Raw genomic sequence first — 21462 nt, 5'->3', positions numbered from 1 at the left:
AAATGTTGAAATTAGTGTGATAAATGTTACTAAACGTTCCAGCAAAACCATGCCCATTACTGAAAGAATTAGCCAATATGAAGCAAGCTACAGAGACAGACTTATTTACCAATAGCTATACCATTAATGGGTACAATGAATTGTGTTTATCTCCTGACTTGCCAGAATGGAAAAATTGGCAAATAATTGGTGCAAATGTTGAAATTGCTATGATAAAGGTTAGTAAGCATTCTAGAATAACCACAATTACTAATGAAGGAAGTAGCCAACAGGAATCAAGCTAGAGAAACTGACATATTTACCACTGGATAAACCATTTTAATGGAGCAAATTGCATTGTAATGATCTCCTGACATGCCAGAATGGAGAAATTTGCCAAGAATTGGTCTAAATGTTGACATTTGTAAGATAAAGGTTAATAAGAGTTTCAGCAAAACCACACTTATTATTGAAGGAAGTAGCCAACAGTAATCGAGCTAGAGAAATGGACATATTTACCTTTGGGTACACCATTTTAACGGGGTAAATTGCATTGTGGTGATTCCTGGCTTGTCAGAATGGAGAAACTGGCCAAGAATTGGTGCAAATGTTGAAATTGTTGTAATAAAGGTTAGTAAAAGTTCCAAGAAAATGACGCCCACTAAAAGTAGCAGCCAATATGAAGCAAATTACAGAAACTCACTTATTTACCAATAGCTAAACCATTCTAATGGGGTAAATTACATTGTGCTGAACTCCTGACTTGCCAGAACGGGGCAATTGGACAAGGATTGGAGCAATAAAGGGTAGTAAGGGTTACAACATAGCCACATCCACTACAAAAATATGTAGCCAATAGGAAACAACCAAAAAAATTTCATATTTACTAAAGGTTAGTAAAAGTTCCAGGAAAACCATACCCACTACTAAAAGTAGCAGCCAATATGAAGCAAGCTACAGAAACTGACTTATTTATCAATAGCTAATTATTTTAACGGGGGTAAGTATTGTGGTAATCTCCTGCCTTGACAGAATTAAAATACTGGCCAAGATTTGGTGCAAATGTTGAAATTGGTGTAATAAAGGCTAGTAATAGTTCCAGAATAACCACACCCAATATTCAAAGTAGTAGCCAACTGCGAGGAAACTATAAAAAAATGACTTACTTACCACTGGGCAAACCATTTTAATGGTGGTAAACTTGCATTGTGATGATCTCCAGACATGTCAGAATGGAGAAATTAGCCAAGAGTTGATGCAAATGTTGAAACTGGTGCACTAAAGGTTAGTAAGCATTCTAGCATAACTATTATATAACTATTCTAGCATATTATTAAAGGAAGCAGCCAATAGAAACCAAGCTAGGGAAACTGAGATATTTACCATTGGATAAACCATTTTAATGGAGGTAAATTGCATTTTGGTGATCTCCTGACTTGTCAGAATGAAAAAATTAGCCAAGAACTGGAAAGAATTGGTTATTAAGATTTCCAGCATAACCACGCCGACTATTGAAAGAAGTAGCCAATATGAAGCAAGCTAGAAAAATTGACTTATTTACCATTGGGTAAACCATTTTAATTGTGGTAATTTGGATTGTGGTAATCTCCTGACTTGCCAAAATGGAGAAATTGGGCAACAATTGGTGCAAATGTTGAAATTGCTGTGATAAAGGTTAGTAAGACCTCCAGCATAACCATGCCGACTATTTAAAGGAACACTCCACTTTCTTTTGGAAATAGGCTCATTCTCCAACTCCCCCCGAGTTAATAAGTTGATTTTTACCGTTTTGAAATCCATTCAGCCGTTCTCCTGTTCTGGCCATATCACTTTTAGCATAGCTTAGCATAGATCATTGAATCCTATTAGACCAATAGCATCACGTTCAAAAATGTCCAACGAGTTTCCATATTTGTTGTATTAAAACTTGACTCTTCTGTAGTTATATCGTGTACTAAGACCGGTGGAAATTCAAAGCTGCGAGTTTCTAGGCCGATAAGATTAGGAACTACACTTCCATTCCGGCGTAATAGTCAAGGAAGTTTACTGCCGTAATATGGCCGAAGCAGGCGGAGTATTATCAGAAATGAGTTCCCAGCTAGTTTAGCATTTGCACATGTGCTGTGTGGTATTACTGCTCCTGCTTCAGCCTTATTACGGCAGCAAACTTTCAAAACGGTAAAACTCAACTTATTAACTCAGGGGGAGTTGGAGAATGAGCCTATTTCCAAAAAAAGTGGAGTGTTCCTTTAAAGAAGTAGCTAATATGAAGCAAGCTACAGAAACTGACTTATTTACCAATAGCTAAATCATTTTAATGGGGGTAAATAGCATTGTGGTGATCTCCTGACCTGCCACAATGGAGAAATTTGCTGTGAATTGGTACAAATGTTGAAAATCGACCTAGAGAAATGTTCATATACCACCAGGCAAACCAATTTAATGGGGTGAATTGCACTGTAGTGATCTCCTGACTCACCAGAATGGTGAAATTGGACAACAATTGATGCGATTATGGTTAGTAAGATCATAATTGTGATGATCTCCTGACTTCCCAGAATAAAGCAACTGGTCAAGAATTGGTGCAAATGTTGAAATTGCTGCGATAAAGGTTAGTAAGCATTCTAGCATAACCACGCCTATTATTAAAGAAAGCAGCCAACAGAAATCAAGCTAGAGAAACTGAGATATTTTACCATTGGGTAAACCATTTTAATGGATGTAAATTGCATTATGGTGATCTCCTGACTTGCCAGACTGGAGAAATTAGCCAAGAATTGGTGCAATTGATGCGATAAAGGTTAGTAAGAGTTCCAGCATACCACGCCCACTATTGAAAGAAGTAGCCAATAGGAATCAAGCTAGAGAAATGGTCATATTTACCATTGGGTAACAGCTCTGGCTGCAGTGGCTGATGTGGGGCACTTCTTTCCTCTGTACACACACACACACACACACACACACGTTACAAAAACACGGCTTAGTCTTCCAAGATTGACTTTATAAACTGTATAAAACAACCTGGCCAGTCAAATTCGTGTTTTAGATGCCCTAGTACTCAAACTGACCCTTTTATGAGCAGTTTAGTTCATAAGTTCAAAAGGCCAGCTTAAACCAACCCCACATTTGTGTACAAATTGTATTTGGTTTAAGCTTGTTTAGAGCACCGTAAACCGTCAAACAACTTTCGTACAGAGAGCAACAAGGCAGAGTGTTAGTCTTCTCATGCATCGACAAGACAACACTCTCACAACGCAGAGCAGATAGATGCAGACCAGTTAGTGTAAGTGAGTCTGACTACAGCCTTCAGGGTAAACATTGGAAATGAGCAGGAAGGCGTGAATTGGTGTCATGCAGAGATAAACTGTGGCAATGATTCCCACTGCAGTTCATCTAAGACATTCAATCACTTACCTGCGCTGTGACAGTTTAACCAAACTAGCAAATAACAAAACCCATCCGCCCGAAAGGCACAATACTGAATTAATCATGAAACAAACGGTTTTAACAATATGATGCCTGGGGACTGAATGTACCAGCCAGATGTGAGCATCTGTTTCGGATTAGCATCTCTCTCTCAGGCTAAGAATCTCCACAACACTTTTGTTTGCTAAGTGTCTTTACTTCTACGGAAATGTTCGTGCAAATCCGCCGGCTTATGCGGAGGGCCTGGGTATGTCGTTTGATTGTAGGATCGCATGAAGATGCCTGGACCCGTGTGGAAAAACACTTAGCGGTTAGGTGTTAGCTCTTAGTGTTTTCACATTCGAGGAGATGTATTAAGAGTGAATTCCACTGGAAAGTGAGCATCACTTACTTGGTGCTACGAAGAGAAAGGTTCAAGGCATAACTTTGTATTACTTCTAAAGGAGACTGTTTCCAAAAAAAAAAAAAAAAAGAGTTTTTCATCATTGATAATAAATGGAATCAAAATGATTTCTGAAGGATCATGTGGCACTGAAGATTGGAGTAATGATGCTGGAAATTCAGCTTTGTATCACAGGAATAAATTACATTTTAAAATATATTCAAATATTAAAGTTATTTGAAAGTGCAATAACTTTTCACAATTTTACTGTTTTTACTGTATTTTTTAACAAATAAATCATCATCCAATGATGGCCATGAAAAAGTAATTGTGTTTTCTGACTGAATAGTGTTCAAATAACATATAAACCTAAAATATTTCATTATATTATAGCATTCAATTTCGTCACCACTTAGCATAGACTCTAATGGGACCGTGTACGACTGGAACTGCCACTTAGATGAATGGGAATGCTAATGCATTGCACTCTTCAGGTTTTATTTGTCAATACTTGTGGAAGTGTGATAGTGTTTGTTTTATTGCCATCCCTTCCGCTCAATGTGGAGTTTCAAACCCGTTTGGCAAAGCGAAACGCCAGTGACAGATCGTGAAGGATGAAAGCCGTATAAAGTGCAAAAGTAATCAGAGCGCCCGAAATCCATCACTACTGAAGAAAAGCAGTCAATGAGGATGAAGAGAGAGCGAAAGAGAATAGATGAAGTAGCTCAAGGAGCACAAAAGCCACCCAGTGAGATGAGAGTGATTGATTTTACTCCAACAACGTGCCATTTCAAGATTAAAGTCCGAGAGCTATTCCGCAGAGCCACGAATCAAAGGACGTTGGGTTAAAAAAAATGAGCAGAGATCACTTAGAAGCTATTCCGAGCTAAATTGTTCATAAGGATCCTGTTGTATTAATGAGGTCTGACTAACGAAAATACAGGCGATCTGATTCGTTGATGCAAACGCTGAGCTATTTCTGCCGTCGAGGCGAATCCAAGCCAGAGATGTTGAAGTGTTGGTCAGACTCCAGTCATTGACCAAATCACTGCAATGGCATCTGAAAATGTCTTTAACACATGCTGCGTCTGGTCCTCTGGACCGCTTTATTCGTAATATGCTGTAAACAAAGCGAGGGGGAAAGCACACAGCGAGATGGCAAGACTTGAAAAAAGTTACAAGTGAAAGCTTGTGCTGAATGTTTCTTCAACTTGGACAGTTTTTGGCCGTGCGGACGATCAGAAAATAAACTCTCAAAAATACATTCTTACTAGTTGAAGTACTTTGTTGACTTTTCTTCTAATTCTTACTCCATCTGTTGCTGTAATATTTGACAATAGATTAAAAAAATACATTTAACAATTATAGAAATTTATAACAGCATTTATTTATTCATAACAATATTTATAATATTTCTACATATTTATTTACAACATAATACATTAATATTTACTTCTTTTAATAATATAATTATTAATAATATTATCAAAAAATTATAACAGAGCAAAAAAAACTAAAATCGTAAAAATTATATAGTATATATATATATATATATATATATATATATATATATATATATATATGTGAGTGTATGTGTATACAATAATAGTAATTTTAAAAATACTTTCTAAAAATTAAATAGCTTCAAACTTTATTTTATTGCTATAATTTCATATAAAATATTTTTAATATCTTGTTTTTTGCTTTATTATTATTTTTCTTCTTTTTATTATTAATATTAAAAATAATGATTTTTCAGATTTCTCAGATTTTTATTCTGAACCAATATATATATATATATTTAACTTAATTCCCATTATCTTTTAATAGCTATTAAATTATTATTACTATTCAAACTCTATTTTTGCTATTATTTCATAGCTAGTATTTTATGCCACCATAAATACACAGAAATATTTTTAATATCTTCTTTGTTTTTTTGCTAATTTTTTATTAGTTTAATTTCTTAATAACAATAATTATTATTATTATTACTACTATTATTTTTATTAAGAAATTAAGCTGAGAAATTATCTACAACAACAAAGATAATAATAATAATAATCAGTTATGATCTTTTGATAATAGCTTCTATTAATTTCTTAATATAAATAATAAAATAATAATAATAATAACACATTCTCATGATAATTATACATTATCATATATACAGTATCATATATTATCATATATCAAATATTATAATATATAAAGTATTATAGTATATTATATTCATGACAATAATAATAATGACAATAATAAATATAAGTATTATTATTACTGTTTATTATTATTATTATCATCATTATATTGTATGTATATTTACACATTTTTTAAATAAATTAATACTTTTCTTCAGCATTAAATAGGTTAAAAGTGATATTTTGTAGCACTTGAGATATTTTGAGCTATTATTATTAAACTAAAGACTGGCATAAATACTTCTGAAAATTCAGCTTTGCATCACAGGAATAAATAATATTTTTTAAATATCTTTAAAATAGAAAAGTGTCATTTTAAATTGTAACAATATTTCACAATTTAGCAGTTTTAACAGTATTTTTGATCAAATAAACATCGTCTTAAACATCAAAATCTTTCAAGTATATAAAGACATATACATATATTTTACAATTGCATTTAAAAAAGTATCAAATAAATAACACTAAATAAAAAAGGCATGTAGTAAAAACTTTCCAAGAAAGTTTAAATGTGACTTTCATAAGCCGACCTCCGGGACATAAAAGTGTCTGTCGTCGTTGAGGAAACATCCATCCAGGCTCTCTCCTCACCTTCTCTTATCATGCGAGTGCTTTCCATCTCCTCAGGGGATTGTGGGTAGGTGACTCCATCCCATCGCTCAACAGGGGCTCATTAATAAGTTCAGCTTGTTTTATTGTGGCTTTCTGGCCTATTAGAGCTCGTGAGAGAGCGACCCGGCGACCGCAGGCCAGCCTTGGGCAAACGGCTCGATCTGGATTCCTGTGGGGGGAAATGTGTGACCCTGACAGATTCACCGCAGCCCTCTGGCCTCTGCGGCCTGCGCTTTACTCAGCGGAGCGCTCGGTTTTGTCTTCGGGGGCCGGCAGACAAGCCAGACGTCTCATTTGCGGCAATGCTGGCAGGTTTCGGGGGAACAGAGGGGTAATAATAGGGCGTCTGAGTGAGACCTTGACATAAGAGCTGAATCCAGAGCGAAAGAGGCGTGCAAAAAATGCATCGGAAGCCACACTAACCGCCGTTCGCTCGGGAAACATGGTCTCTGATATTTGGGCTGCTGAAATGGTGTCTTTGAGAGCGTGTATGTTTGTAGCCGGTTGCTAACTTAAGGATTCATAATGCCATCCTGAAGTCTGCGGGTCCGCTTGTTTTATGACTTTTCCAGCTATTACGACAAACGCTCACAAGATCCATTTTCAGCTTTAGCTTACACAAACACAGATAAAAAGTGTCTTTTTCTTATAAGTGTCAGGTTTATGTTGCCCACTAATGGCAATACTGGCTTCAAGGCAAGTTCAATGTGAATAAATGACAGAGTATTAAATATTCACTTTTTACAAAAAAAAAAAAAAAAAAAACTATTATGAGTGAATCTCTCAACAAATATTCAGATTCAGATTTTACAAGCCCCCTAAAAAGGCAAAAATTAAGAAAAAAAAAAAGATTTATTGTTATAGATTTACAGATTTTTATTATAGACTAAAAATATTTATAATACAATATATACAATATATTATATAGAATAATATAATAGATAAAGAATGCTTTATTTATTCAACTTTTTAAATTTTTGTTAGTAGTAGCAGTAGCAGTTTATTATAATTATTTTTTTTATTTTGTAAAGAAATTAAGCATTAAAGGAGAAATGATCAAAAACAAATCTAAAAAACAACAACAACGATAATAATCATAAAAGATTTTTTGATAACTGCTTCTAATTTCTTAATAATAATCAATAATAATAATAATAATAATAATAAATTACGCTAATTATACATTATCAAAATATTCATAGCATTATATTTTAAAAGTATTATATTAGATTAATAATAATAATAATAATAATAATAATAATAATAATAAGGGTTATAATTATTATTGTTTACAGTTATTATTATAATTATTATTAAGAAATTAAACCAAGGAAAAATGATTAAAAAGTAATCTTAAAATTAATAATAATAATAATAATAATAATAATAATAATAATAATAATAATAATAATAATAATAATAATAAAAAGTTATGATTTTTGCTAACTGCTTCTCTTAATTTATTATTAATAATAATAAAAATAATAATAATACATTATGGTTAATTATTAGCTTATTTTTATTATTATTATTAAGAAATTAAGCTAAGGAGAAATTATCAACAACAAATCTAAAAACAACAACAACAATAATAATAATAATAATAATAATAATAATAACAACAAGTTATGATTTTGATAACTGCTTCTCTTAATTTTTTAATAATAATAATAATAATAATAATTATTATTATTATTATTATTATGTATTATACACTAATTATACATTATAAAAATATTATATTATAATAATATATATAAAACATTGTAGAAATAATAATGTTTATTATAATTATTATTATTAATAAATTAAGCTAAGGAGAAAGTATCAAAAACAAATCTAAAAACAACAACAATGATAATAATAATAATAATAATAATAATAATAATAATAATAATAATAATAATAATAATACATTATTACACTAATTATACATAACTCTACTTAAAGGAACCATATGTAGGATTGTGGCCAAAACTGGTACTGCAATCACTTTCAAAAAACTGTAGAACGGTGTATCCCCTCCCTCTCCCCCCTGACTTCAGGTTGCCAGCTAAGCTGCAGGATCCAGCAGGAACGTAGGCTGCTGCAAGGAGCTTCGAGTGGCAAGCGACGAGTCCTACACAGTAATTTTTTTTCTTCTGTTAATTATGTTTATGCTTCACGAGAGATGTTTTGCAAAGTAATTATGTATCGCAAAAATGTACTAATGGCGATTAGCCAAATATTTCGTAAAGATGTACTGTAATACCACATTTCAGTCGGAACATATATTGTTTTCATACCCTGCTCGTGGTGCGATATAAAGCTTTTTATGAACGCATTTAGCACGGGCGACCGCGGAAAATCCACTGTGTACGGAAGCAAAGTTAGCCAAACATAGATGAATCTTACCTGTCCAGGAGAAAATCAGCAACGTTGGCGTTTGTCTTCAAATTCTTCTCCATTTTCAGCCGTCTCCATCTTTCAAAGGCATCTCCTATACAAATCCTTGTTTTATTTCGGACTTTGTCACGACGTATTTCGGATTCATAACGAGGTCTTTTAGGTTTCGTAACGTTATACATGTTTTATCCGACACGTTCGTAGCTGCAGCTGTAACTAGAGCAGAGCTGGCAACCCGGATGACGAAACTCTACTGACTTCATGATTGGTAGATAGCTGGAGGGTGGAGCCTCAGACCAAAACACAACATTACAACATCAACATCAGTCGTGGGCTGCAAACTTTCACTTTTAAATGACAATATCCTGGCCGGACCACTGTTGTCAGTGATATAAGTATTTGAAATGAACATGATTTCTTATTGTCTAGTGACATGTCAGGGCCATTTTATGATTAACTGAAATAAATTTCTTACGTACAGTTCCTTTAAATCACAACTCTAAGTAAATCATAGATTTATTTTTTAAAATTAAAATTTAGCATCAGTGTAATTCAGTCATTCATAAATCACGGCTTAGTAATACAGAGGTCTGCTGTGATTGGTTGTAGTGATGCAAAGCAAAGCTGTGATTGGCTAAAGAGGTGCACACAACAGCCGTGATTGGCTCACACATACACACACTTTTTCATACATTATTGAAGTCATAAAGCTGCTGTGTGTCCTTTTTTGGATGTTAAAATGCTAAAATAATGCTTAAAATGCAGCAACAACTATAAAGAAACAATCTTTACTTTTGCAAATTCGTTGGGTAACGCTAACGGCTCATAAATTACACACTGCAGCTTTAAACAGTGCTTTTTAACAATGTGAAAAGTTGAAGGGAAATGTGTTCAGTGAATCAAGCAAAGCAAGGTTAAGCAGAAAAAAGATGACCAGAGCAGGAAAGCACATAACTCTTCACATTCAATGATCTTGATTTCCTACGTTTGATATATGATCAAATACATCAAGTTTATATCTCACGCGTAAGTGTCTTTTTACACTCAACTTTCAGTTTAGAGCTCCCACGACGCCTGTAAATCCTCATCCGTGACTAGACTAATGGAAACACTAACATATGTATGTAAATGGCACGTAACTAAAGGACAATGTGCTCACTGTAAAACACTGGAGATGCACAGAACAGTCATTTCTCACTGTACGCTCTGAACGAAGAGTGAAACTCTGAGATTTGGTTCCACCACATAAAATCAAGCCAAACGCTGGACTTCACAGAACATTAAGTTCAGAGTTTCCATCACAAGTCTCTTAAAGCCAATAATTTTGTTTTAATAATGTCTGGAGTTCACTAGGAAGTCGATGTGAATGCAAAATCAACCCTACTGACTAAATGAATCTATTAACAATGCACTCTAATGTCTAAAACTATTCTCTTTTTGGTTGACATCATCAATCACGCTTATTTGTTTGTCTTCTAGTAACACATTTTTCTCAATCTAATCAATGTCTTATGGATAACGCTGGTGAAGACTGTCAAAGTCTTGGGTGTAGTTGCAGCAGCTGGCCAGGTGGAGTGCTGTGGTGTGGAGGGTGTAACTCACCTACACAGGTCTTCCCATCAGAGTGAAGCGCAAACTTCATGTGACATGAACACCTGGGTCCGTGGTCCATCTCCTCACAGATGTGCTGACAGCCGCCGTTACCATAGTTACACGTCACTAAACCGGAACAACAGCAGGAGATTAGAGATCACTAACCATTTCCATCTATCCATCCATTGTTTTGTTAATCCATCCATCCATCCATTTATGCATTTATTCATCCATATATATATACCCATCCATCCTTTAGCTTTTCCATTTATCCATTCATTGTTCTGTCCAACCATCCATCCATTCATCTATCATCCATCCATATATATATACCCATCCATCCTTTAGCTTTTCCATTTATCCATTCATTGTTCTGTCCAACCATCCATCCATTCATCTATCATCCATCCATTTATCATTTTGACTGTCAATTCATCCATCCATCATCTATGCATCCATCTAATCGCTGGTTCATCCATCCATTCTTCTGTCCATCCATCAATCGATTGTTCTGTCCAACCATCAATCCATCTATACACCCATCTACCCATCCTTTAGTCTGTCTATCCATCCATCCATTGTTCTGTCCAACCATCCATCCATCTGTCCATCAATCTATCTGTCCATCATTTTGTCTAACCATCTACCCATCCTTTAGTCTGTCTATTCATCCATCAACCTTGTCCAACCATGTCCAACCTTCCATATATCCGTCCATCCATCGCGCTATCCATTCATTCATTTATTCATCCATCCATCTATCTATCCACCCACCATTCTGTCCATGCATCCATCCACCACTTGTCCAGTCCATCCATCTATCTATCCATCTATTATTTGTCCAGTCCGTCCATCCATCCATCTATCCACCCACCCACCATTCTGTCCATGCATCCATCCACCATTTGTCCAGTCCATCCATTCATCCACCATTCTGTCTATCCATCCATCCACACATGCATTCATCATTCAGTCTATCCATCCATCCATCTATCCATCCATGCATCCACCATTCTGTCTATCCATCCACACATGCATCTATCATTTTGTCTATCCATCCATCCATCCATCCATCCATCCACCAATTGCCCATTCATCCATCGTCCTGTCCATCCATTCTTCATTCAGTCTATCCATCCATCCATCCATCCATCCATGCATCCACCATTTGTCCAGTCCATCCATGCATCCACCATTTTCCAGCCCATCCATCCATCCATCCATCCACCATTCTGTCTATCCATCCACACATGCATCTATCATTTTGTCTATCCATCCATCCATCCATCCATCCACCAATTGCCCATTCATCCATCGTCCTGTCCATCCATTCTTCATTCAGTCTATCCATCCATCCATCCATCCATCCATGCATCCACAATTTGTCCAGTCCATCCATCCATCCATCCATCCATGCATGCATCTATCATTTTGTCTATCTATCCATCCATCCGTCCATGCATCCATCCACCATTTATCCAGTCCATCCATTCATCCACCATTCTGTCTATCCATCCATCCACACATGCATTCATCATTCAGTCTATCCATCCATCCATCCATCTATCCATCCATGCATCCACCATTTTCCAGTCCATCCATCCATCCATCCATCCATCCACCATTCTGTCTATCCATCCACACATGCATCTATCATTTTGTCTATCCATCCATCCATCCACCAATTGCCCATTCATCCATCGTCCTGTCCATCCATTCTTCATTCAGTCTATCCATCCATCCATCCACCCACCATTTGTCCAGTCCATCCATCCATCCATCCATCCATGCATCTATCATTTTGTCTATCCATCCATCCATCCATCCACCAATTGCCCATTCATCCATCGTCCTGTCCATCCATTCATCATTCAGTCTATCTTTCATCCATCCATCTATTGTTCTGTCTATCTACCCATTCATTTATTAATTCATTCATCCATTATCCATCCTTTTATCCACCATTTGTCCACTCCACACATCTATCCACCATTCACCCATCCATACATGCTTTTATCCATCTATTGTTCGGTCTATCCATTCATCTATTCATTCATCAATCCATCATTTGTCCAGTCCATCCATCCATCCACCACTCACCCATCCATATATGCTTTTATCCATCTATTGTTCTGTCTACTCAATTTATTGTTCCATCTTTCTATCCTGTCTATACATCCAATTAATTCATTGATCTGTCCTTCCATTCATACATCTATCTTTCATTGTTCTGTTCATTCATTCATCAATCTAGGGCTGGACGATAAATCGAACGATATTGTGAGGCGTGTTTAGTCAATGAAGCCGGTACTTTGATTAGTAGTAAATCTCCATCACGTGTGTTCCGCTCAGGTTCCGCTGGAGCGGCAATTAATACACAGAGACGTAAATCTCTGACAAGCTACGCCAAATCGCGCTCAAAATCGAATGCATCTCTCAAATGCTTCTATCATTCCAATTTGTCATACTGATAAACTGTGATTTGACTCACATTTACAGTCTCGGTTGTTCTTGGTGAGCTGAAATCCAGGTCTGCACTCACAGGCGATGCTTCCTTTGGGCGTCTCTCGGCAAATGTGGGCACAGCCGTGATTTTTATCCATGCAGGTGGGCACGTCTTTAGTTCCATTAAAACGCACTGCAAAACATAAAAAAAAAATTGAAGTTTTAGCTTCATTCCTACAAAATTTTACTAACCACAAATGTTTGAACAGTAGAGGATATGCATATTAGAAATATACTACATCCTGATTGGCTGTGTTTTCAAGTCAGAAAAACTTGGACACTTCGGGTTAGGAACTGCAGCTTTGGGATTTCCTTCAGTTTACTCACAAATCAGAGCCTAAATACACACATACAGCACACAAACATTTGTGTGAACAAACAGTATACTAAAATATACACCATAGTATGGTTTGCAGCACATACACGATTCTCTGCTCCATTTAACAGTGTTTGGACGTCTGATTCCGCTTGGTGAGAAAAGTACCAGCCATTCAGAACCAGAGAAATGGCCCAAACCCGGGTTAGTGTTGCTTTTCTTTGCCTGACCCCAGATCAGAATCATGTTCAGCAGTGTTTGAACAGTAAGAGGAGAATGAAAGCACCCCACTGACTTCAGACCCCAGGACGCATCTGTGTCAACAGACCCAGGGCACGCTGGGAAAGCAGCAGAAAGAGCCGCGGGGAGCTGAAGGGAGCATTTGTACCCAAGGTTATATGAGAAAGCAGCTTATATCACATTTATCTGACAGGGGCCACTTATGTATGCAGCCAAACTTTGAGAAAGAAACTTTACAAGAAAAACACATCAAGATAAAATGATTTGATCATGAAAGCAATGAAAAATTAAATGGAAATATACCACTAATATTCTAAATATCACCATGCTACTGCTTTCCACTATTCTGTAAAGTATTTGAAACAAAATGCATTATGCAATGATAATACACTATATTGCTAAAAGTATTGGGACACCCCCTTCTAATGAACAGGTTTGACTAATTTAGTAATTTCCATGAGTACAAATCTTAATGTTTAAGCATATAATGACATTCTAGGGGATTGCGTGCTTCTAATTTTACAGCAACAGGTAAATTAAAAGCCATTTTAGTTAATTGAAATAAGGGGTCAAATAAAATATCTAAAATAGTATAAAGTAAATAAAATTATATATATATAATTTTATTTACTTTATACTATTTTAGATATTTTATTTGACCCTTAATTCACTTAACTAAAAAGACTTTTAATATGTTTTAATTAACAATAATAAATGTACATTTTTTTTGGATGAAAAACTTTAAACGTAATGTTGTTTTGGCAACTAACTGAAATAAAATAAGTTCAAGTATAAAAAATAAATATAAATGGGGAAAAAAAAAACTATAAAACTGACAAAAGCACATAACTAAATTTCTGAAATTGTAACTAAAACTTAAATGAAAACTGAAAATATAAAAAATAACAAATAACAAAATATTATTAAATATAAATACCTGGTCCAAATCAGGGTTATTACAGTTACTAAAAAAAAAAAAAAAAAAAAAAAAAAAAAAAAAATCTACAACCACAAAAAATTTATAAATTGAAATAAAATACTTCTTAGTTGAAATACAATAAAATATTTTTCATTTTTATTTATTTTATTGTAATGTACTAAAAAAGCCGAAACTAATTCGAGGAAAGCTATATTGAAACATTAAAAGAAATTAAGAAAATTACAAAAAACACAAAACAAAATGATAAAACTTTAACTAAAATTAAAATGAAAACAAAAAAAAGAAAATATTTCAAAATATTACTAAAATCTATAATAATATTATAAATATTATAAAAATATTATACTAAATATTATACTAAAACCGTGGTCCAATTATAATTTCAGAAATAAAAATTTAAATAAATAAAACCAAAAATAAAAACATTTATTGTGCCTTTAAGTCTTCTGTAAAATGGCATTATTTTTGTCGATCCAATTATGAAAAATAAGTTATGTTAAAATATGTTAAAAAATCCTGGCTGATATTATTTCCAGTAATTTCCGACACATGGAAATTAACATGGAAGTCAATCTGAAGGCATTGCATTATGGGATATGATGGTCCCTGTTGTATACTGCAAATTCAAGCAAATGCAATGCATGCATACAAAAAATTCAAATATACATAATATAGAAATAGTACCAAAAAAAGGCCAATGAATGTACATTTTAAATGTGCATATCTGCAAAATGTTTATGCACTTAGCTTTTAGGAGCAACTTTTTCAAACAGCCCATCTCTTAACAGGTTTGCTCAGTCGAAATGCTGCTAATAAAACGTAGCAGTTTAGGCCTCAAATAACAACACTGAGAGCAGAAACACACACACACACACACACACACACACACACACACACACACACACACACACACACACACACACACACACACACAGACCCTGAGGGCAGTATTTTAGCAGAGGCTTTACAGGAAACCTTTTCCCCTCCACAGATGAAAAGCGCTGACAAATGTGGACGCAGGGGCGACAGGACTGAGCGTTTTGGTTTCAATTAGTAATTCACAACCTTTCACATCTGCCCGCATCACTTTGATTAATTAGAACCTTTTGTTTTCCATTTCCACTGCCAGAAAACAAAATCGGGCCATTTTTTACTCTCGCGCTCTTGGGAACCGATGTGTGAGGAACTTTCCAATTTCTCTAATTCATTCTTTCGGTCTAAATCTCTCCGCTGCAGCCGTGAGTGATGATGTTTCAGCGCTCGTTTGAACCTCGTCGCCCTGCTGAGACGTCTTGACAAACTTACGGCTCGAGCTCGATGTGACGCATATTTGCATGATTCCTTCAAAAACAAACAGATGACGAAACTTCTGTCGTTGGTAAATAATAATAATAAAATAATAATAATTCGAATGGTATGCAATTTTTGATGGTTTGCATTTAGAGCAAGGTTTTTCTTATTAATTACTTAGGTTATGCACGAAAAATGTAAGCAACAATAGTAATAAATAATAATTTACAATTTTATGCATAAATAGTCTCTAAAAAGTACTGAAATGTATATCTAGCATGCGGCCAAATCAGGAAAATATTTCAATGAGTTTAGGATCAGAACAATTATTTTTTATTTATTTTTAAGAAAATGAAGGATGCATTCAATTGATCAAAAATGACAGTAAAGACATTTATAATGTTATAAAAGATTACTAATTTAAATAAATGATGTTCTTTTTGACTCAAAAGTTCTATTCAATCAATCAATATTTTTTAAAATGATCACAGTTTTCACAAAAATATGAAGCAGCATCATATTTTTCAAAAAAAAAAGTTTTAGATTTTTTGTCTCATAATTATCTCAGAATTGTAAGAAATAAACTCATAACTGCAATGCATAAATGCACAAATGTGAAATTTAAACTCAAAAAAGAAAAAGTCACAGTTACCTCTTTTATTTTAATTTTTAATTTTATGCCGGACAAAAAAAAAGGAAAAGAAAAATTACAAGATGTAAACGCAGAATAAATTCTGAGTTTATATTGTACAAATTTAAAAAAAAAAAAAAAAAAAAAAAAAGTCTGAAAGTGGGAATTTTTTATTTTTTTTTGTATTTTTTTTATCTTATGGCATAAATTGGCTTCCATATTTTTTAACATTGTTGAAAATATTATTATATATTATCATTTTTATATTATTATTTTTTTGAGACGCAAATCAGCATATTAGAATGAATTCTGAAGGATCATGTGACACTAAAGACTGGAGTAATGATGCTGAAAAATCCCAGAACAGAAATAAATTATACTTTACAATATTTTTAAATATAAAACAGTTATTTTAAAACTGCAATAATACAATATTGCTGTTTTTACTACAATTGCAGCCTATTTAAACGGAGGTTTGGCATGCAATCAAATCAGGCAAATGTTTCAGTAAGTTTGGGGTCAGTAATAATCTTTTTTTTTTTTTTTTTTAGGAAATTAATAGTTTTTATTCATCAAGGATGCATTAAATTGATCTAAAGTGACAGTAAAGACATTTATAATGTTACAAAAAATTTAGATTTCAAATGCTCTTTTTGACTCAAAATTCCTATTAACCAAATAACTTTTACAAATAAAGTTTCTACAAAAATATGAAGCATTACCATTCAAATCAAATCAAATCAGCATATTAGAATGATTTCTGAAGGATCATGTGACACTGAAGACTGGGGTAATGATGCTGAAAATTCAGCTTTGCATCATTGAAATAAATTACATTTTAAATTAAATTCAAATAGAAAACAACTATTTTAAACTGCAAAAAATATTTCAAAATATAGCTGTTTTTACTACATTTGTAATCAAATAATTGCAGCCTATTTAAATGGAGATTTGCCATGCAACCAAATCAGGCAAATGTTTCAGTAAGTTTGGGGTCAGTAAAAATTTTTTTTTAAATTTACTGAATCGATTCAGATTTTTTTTTCTTCTCAGAACTGCAAGAAAAAAAGTCAGAATTGTGGAATTGAAAAGTCATTTTCACAGTCTTAAATCAACTTTTTTTGAGCAGCAAATCAGCATATTAGAATGATTTCTGTATAATCATGTGAGACTAAAGACGGGTAATGACGCTGAAAATTCAGCTTTGCATCATATAAATAAATTACATTTTAAATTAAATTAAAATAGAAAACAATTATTTTAAACTGCAAAAATATTTCACAATATTACAGTTTTTAAAATTTTTTAATCAAACAATTGCAGCCTTTATGAGCAGAAGAGACTTCTTTGAAAAGGACTCAAAAACCTTACTACTTATTGTACCTATTTCCACTGTTTACTGTGTGTAAATATTAGGGCTGCACGATAGATCGTTTCAGCATCGTCATCGCGATGTACGCATGCGCGATAGTCACATCGTGGCAGTCACGATGCAGGGCAAAAAAAAATTATGTGTGTCTGATTTAAAAATGTACTTTCTATATTTCTAAACTTTCAATTCACGGATCTATATTTGTCTAGAATAAAGTAATTAACTCATATTTAAAGGTTCTTTAAAAATTACAATGCACACGTTGCTTCACCTACTTCATGCATGCAGTCTCTGCGTGCGCATGGCGAAATGAGCGCGGGACGGGAGAAAAGGGACGAAATGGAAGATTTGGTCGCAAAAAGAAACGCAACGTCGGTCATATGGAAGTATTTTGGATACAAAAAGGATGCTGCTGACCAAAAACAGGTGCTTTGTCTGGAGTGCCTGGCAGCTGTTGCCACAACTCGCGGAAACACTACGAATTTAATGGACCGTTCACATGTCGCGCCTAAAAACGCGTGGAAAACGCTAGGTGCGCCACTTTCTCCTTCTTTCCAGAAGGAGCTCTGTAACTTGAGTGGCAGAGTGGCGTCTGCCGTTGCTAAGCAACCATTTCCCGCGCTCTCCTAAAGACGCGGAAGTTTCAGCAAAGATAAATAAACAAAGATAAATGGATTTCCAAAACTAAAAAAAATTGCTTGCAGTAGCTCTGCTGCTAAAAAATGTTATCCCTGTAACAGCTACTGTATGATCAGCTGTTCCTCCATCTTGGCTAAGCTTTTAATGTTTTTCGTGAAAGGAATAAGCTGATTTCCCTTTCATCAGGGTAAAAGCAACATTCATTATTAATTTCATATTAGAGCCTTGATTTGCCTGAAACTACCCAAAATAAGCTTTAAAAAGTACTTTATTTCAGGGTTTTGATACTGTATACTGTACTTTTACATTTTTTTATTCTTTGAAAATGCTTACAAAATTACCCCAATTATTCTTGAATTATTATTTGATTGTTAAGCAGTTCAAAACAACCTGATGAACATAAATGAATTTGTACACATCGCAATATATATCGCAAGAAAAAAATATATTGCAATGTAATTTTTTCCCAATATCGTGCAGCCCTAGAAAATATCATAAATCCCTGTTTTCATGACTGCATCTTCCACGCTTTTCACGTAGAGGTCAAAGCACCGAATGACGCTTGTGTTGAGAAGTCATTTAAAAGGCCTTTATGGGAGCAATCAGAGCAAACGGAGAAAGAGGCTTTAGGAAAAGCTGTATAAAACGTGCAGGTCACTTGATGTAGACCTCAAAAAACGAGACGTAAATCATGTTCAAGTTCAAAAGCAGCCCAGAGAGAGCTAGTCATATCACTTACCGAGGGTCTAAGACCTCTGCGACTGCATCAGGAGAGCCTCTCTGCTCAGGACTGCAGACCCATTCATCAAGGCCGGGTCAGGTCCGGGCTAAGAAACGGACCCAAAAGAGCAGTAAACTGCTCAAGTGCTGATACAATGAGCCTTTTTTTCCAGGCCGAGGTGTAGCCCACCCTCTGAGGCCGGCCCGTAGCTCCCTGACGAATTCCTGCCGTTTTTATCATTACGAGCGTTATTCTAATCTCTCCCGAGACTCCCGGCTTAAGAAAAATGGAGCTGAATGATCGGAAATAGGAAGAAATTCACACAAGCGTTTGGAAAAACGATGGGAAAGCCATTTGAAAGGACTAAAAAAGTGGGCGATTAGGGTCTGCGCTATCACCCCCGGCCTGTTAAAACAAATACAAGCCTGTTAAACGCGTCTGTGCGGCGAAATACGCCGAGACACTTTATTGAGAGACGGCCAGGGAGGCGAGTTTGAGGCGGAATGAGGATTTAGCGGTGGAGCACTGAAAACAGCATTTAATTCAATTCTCCAAGATCAAACGATCATAATGCACTCACTCCAAAGGCTTTTCGTGGTTAATTATAGAACATTAAAAACTTGAAATGTTGCATCTGACCTCATATTGAATTACTGCAATTATAAGACTTAAAGTCTTGAAGAACAAAGAAAGTGCATCAGATAATTAAATGACGCATCCAACTTTAACCGTTGAATTGACATTTCTAACATGAACACTGAACTTGGGCCTGAAAAATATGACCGGAATCAACTCAAATGATCACCGATTCAGTGATTCAGAGTCTTTTTTATGTCATTTTAAAGAAGTTCACTTCCAGAACAAAAATGTAGAGAGAATTGACTCACCCCTTGTCATCCAAGATGTTCGTGTCTCTTTCTTCAGTCGTAAAGAAATTATGTTTTTTGAGGGAAACAGGATTTCTCTCCATATAATGGACTTCAATGGTGCCCGCGAGTTTGAACTTCCAAAATGCAGCTTAAATGCAGCTTCAAAAGGCTTTAAACGATCCCAACCGAGGAAGAAGGGTCTTATCTAGCTATTTTCTAAAAAAATAAATAAATAAAAAATTACAATTTATATACTTTTATTTTACCTCAAATGCTCGTCTTTTTTAGCTCTGCATGAACTCAGTGTATTCTGTTCAATACAGTTAGGGTATTTCAAAAAACTCCCATCTCATTTTCTCCTCCAACTTCAAAATCATCCTACATGGCTCTTTTACGTTTTTTTTTGCGTTTGGTCTTCTTTGCATGTTCACTTTCGATACATGGGTCAATACTTCTGCAGCGATGTACACTCTTAAAATAAAGGTGCTTTAAAAGGTTCTTCACAGCGATGCCATAGAAGAACCATTTTTGTTTCCACAAAGAATCATTCAGTCAAAGGTTCTTTAAAGAACCACCTCTTTCTTACCTTTTTATAATCTAAAGATCCTTCTTTCGCCACAAAGAACCTTTTGAACCGGAAGCATTTGAGGTTGAAAGAGAAGTTCGAGAATTTAAGGTTAAAAAGTATATAAAATGTAATTTTAAAAAAACAAAAACTGATCATTTCGCTAGATAAGACCCTAATACCTCGGCTGGGATTGTTTACAACCGCATTTGGGATTGTTTGAAGCCACATTTAAACTGCATTTTAGTTCAAACTCGGGGCACCATAGAAGTCCACTATATGAAGAGAAAAGTATATACAGTTGCAATCAAAATTATTCAACCCTCCAGAGACTGCAGTAGTTTACAAATACTTTACAAAAGCTTTTCTGAAGATCCAGGACTTTTAAAAAATTGCATCTATAACCAATTACTGGCATATTAAAAGTGATAATGTCAACATATAATGTAATATTTTTGAGTTCTAGGATTTTTTAATAACACAGCTATGTCATAATTATTCAACCCCTGTTTAACATTGCTGTTTTTTAGTTACTTATTTGTATTGTGGGGAACAAAATTGTCTTAAAACATAATTAAGCCTTCAGAAACTCTATTAAAAAACAGAATTAGCTTGAGCTGTTACACATACATACAGTTAGCCCATGCATGTGCTGAAGTTTTAGTAACTAATATGACAAAGTCAACACAGCTCTCAAAAAAGCTACAGAGACGCTACAGAGAATAAATAATTGTATTACTTTAGAAAGTCTAAGGCTATATGAAGATTTCCAAGGCATTAAAGGTTCCCAGAGACA

General features: G+C 34.5%; 1 protein-coding gene across 1 annotated transcript in view; it reads right to left on the bottom strand.

The window, feature by feature from the left end:
- Positions 1 to 21462, bottom strand: part of scube3 (signal peptide, CUB domain, EGF-like 3) — a 169673-nt gene that overhangs the window by 48516 nt on the left and 99695 nt on the right. The window contains exons 5-6 of the mRNA XM_073822994.1: positions 13070 to 13216; positions 10588 to 10704 (exon numbers count right to left, since the gene is read on the bottom strand). Of these exons, the coding sequence (XP_073679095.1) occupies positions 10588 to 10704; positions 13070 to 13216 (264 nt within the window). The remainder of the gene's footprint in view (positions 1 to 10587; positions 10705 to 13069; positions 13217 to 21462) is intronic.

This window comes from Garra rufa, chromosome 18 (assembly GCF_049309525.1).
Source record: "Garra rufa chromosome 18, GarRuf1.0, whole genome shotgun sequence".
Lineage (NCBI taxonomy): Eukaryota > Metazoa > Chordata > Actinopteri > Cypriniformes > Cyprinidae > Garra > Garra rufa.
The sequence above is the reverse complement of the archived record's forward strand: the minus strand, read 5'-3'. Positions and strand labels throughout refer to the sequence as shown.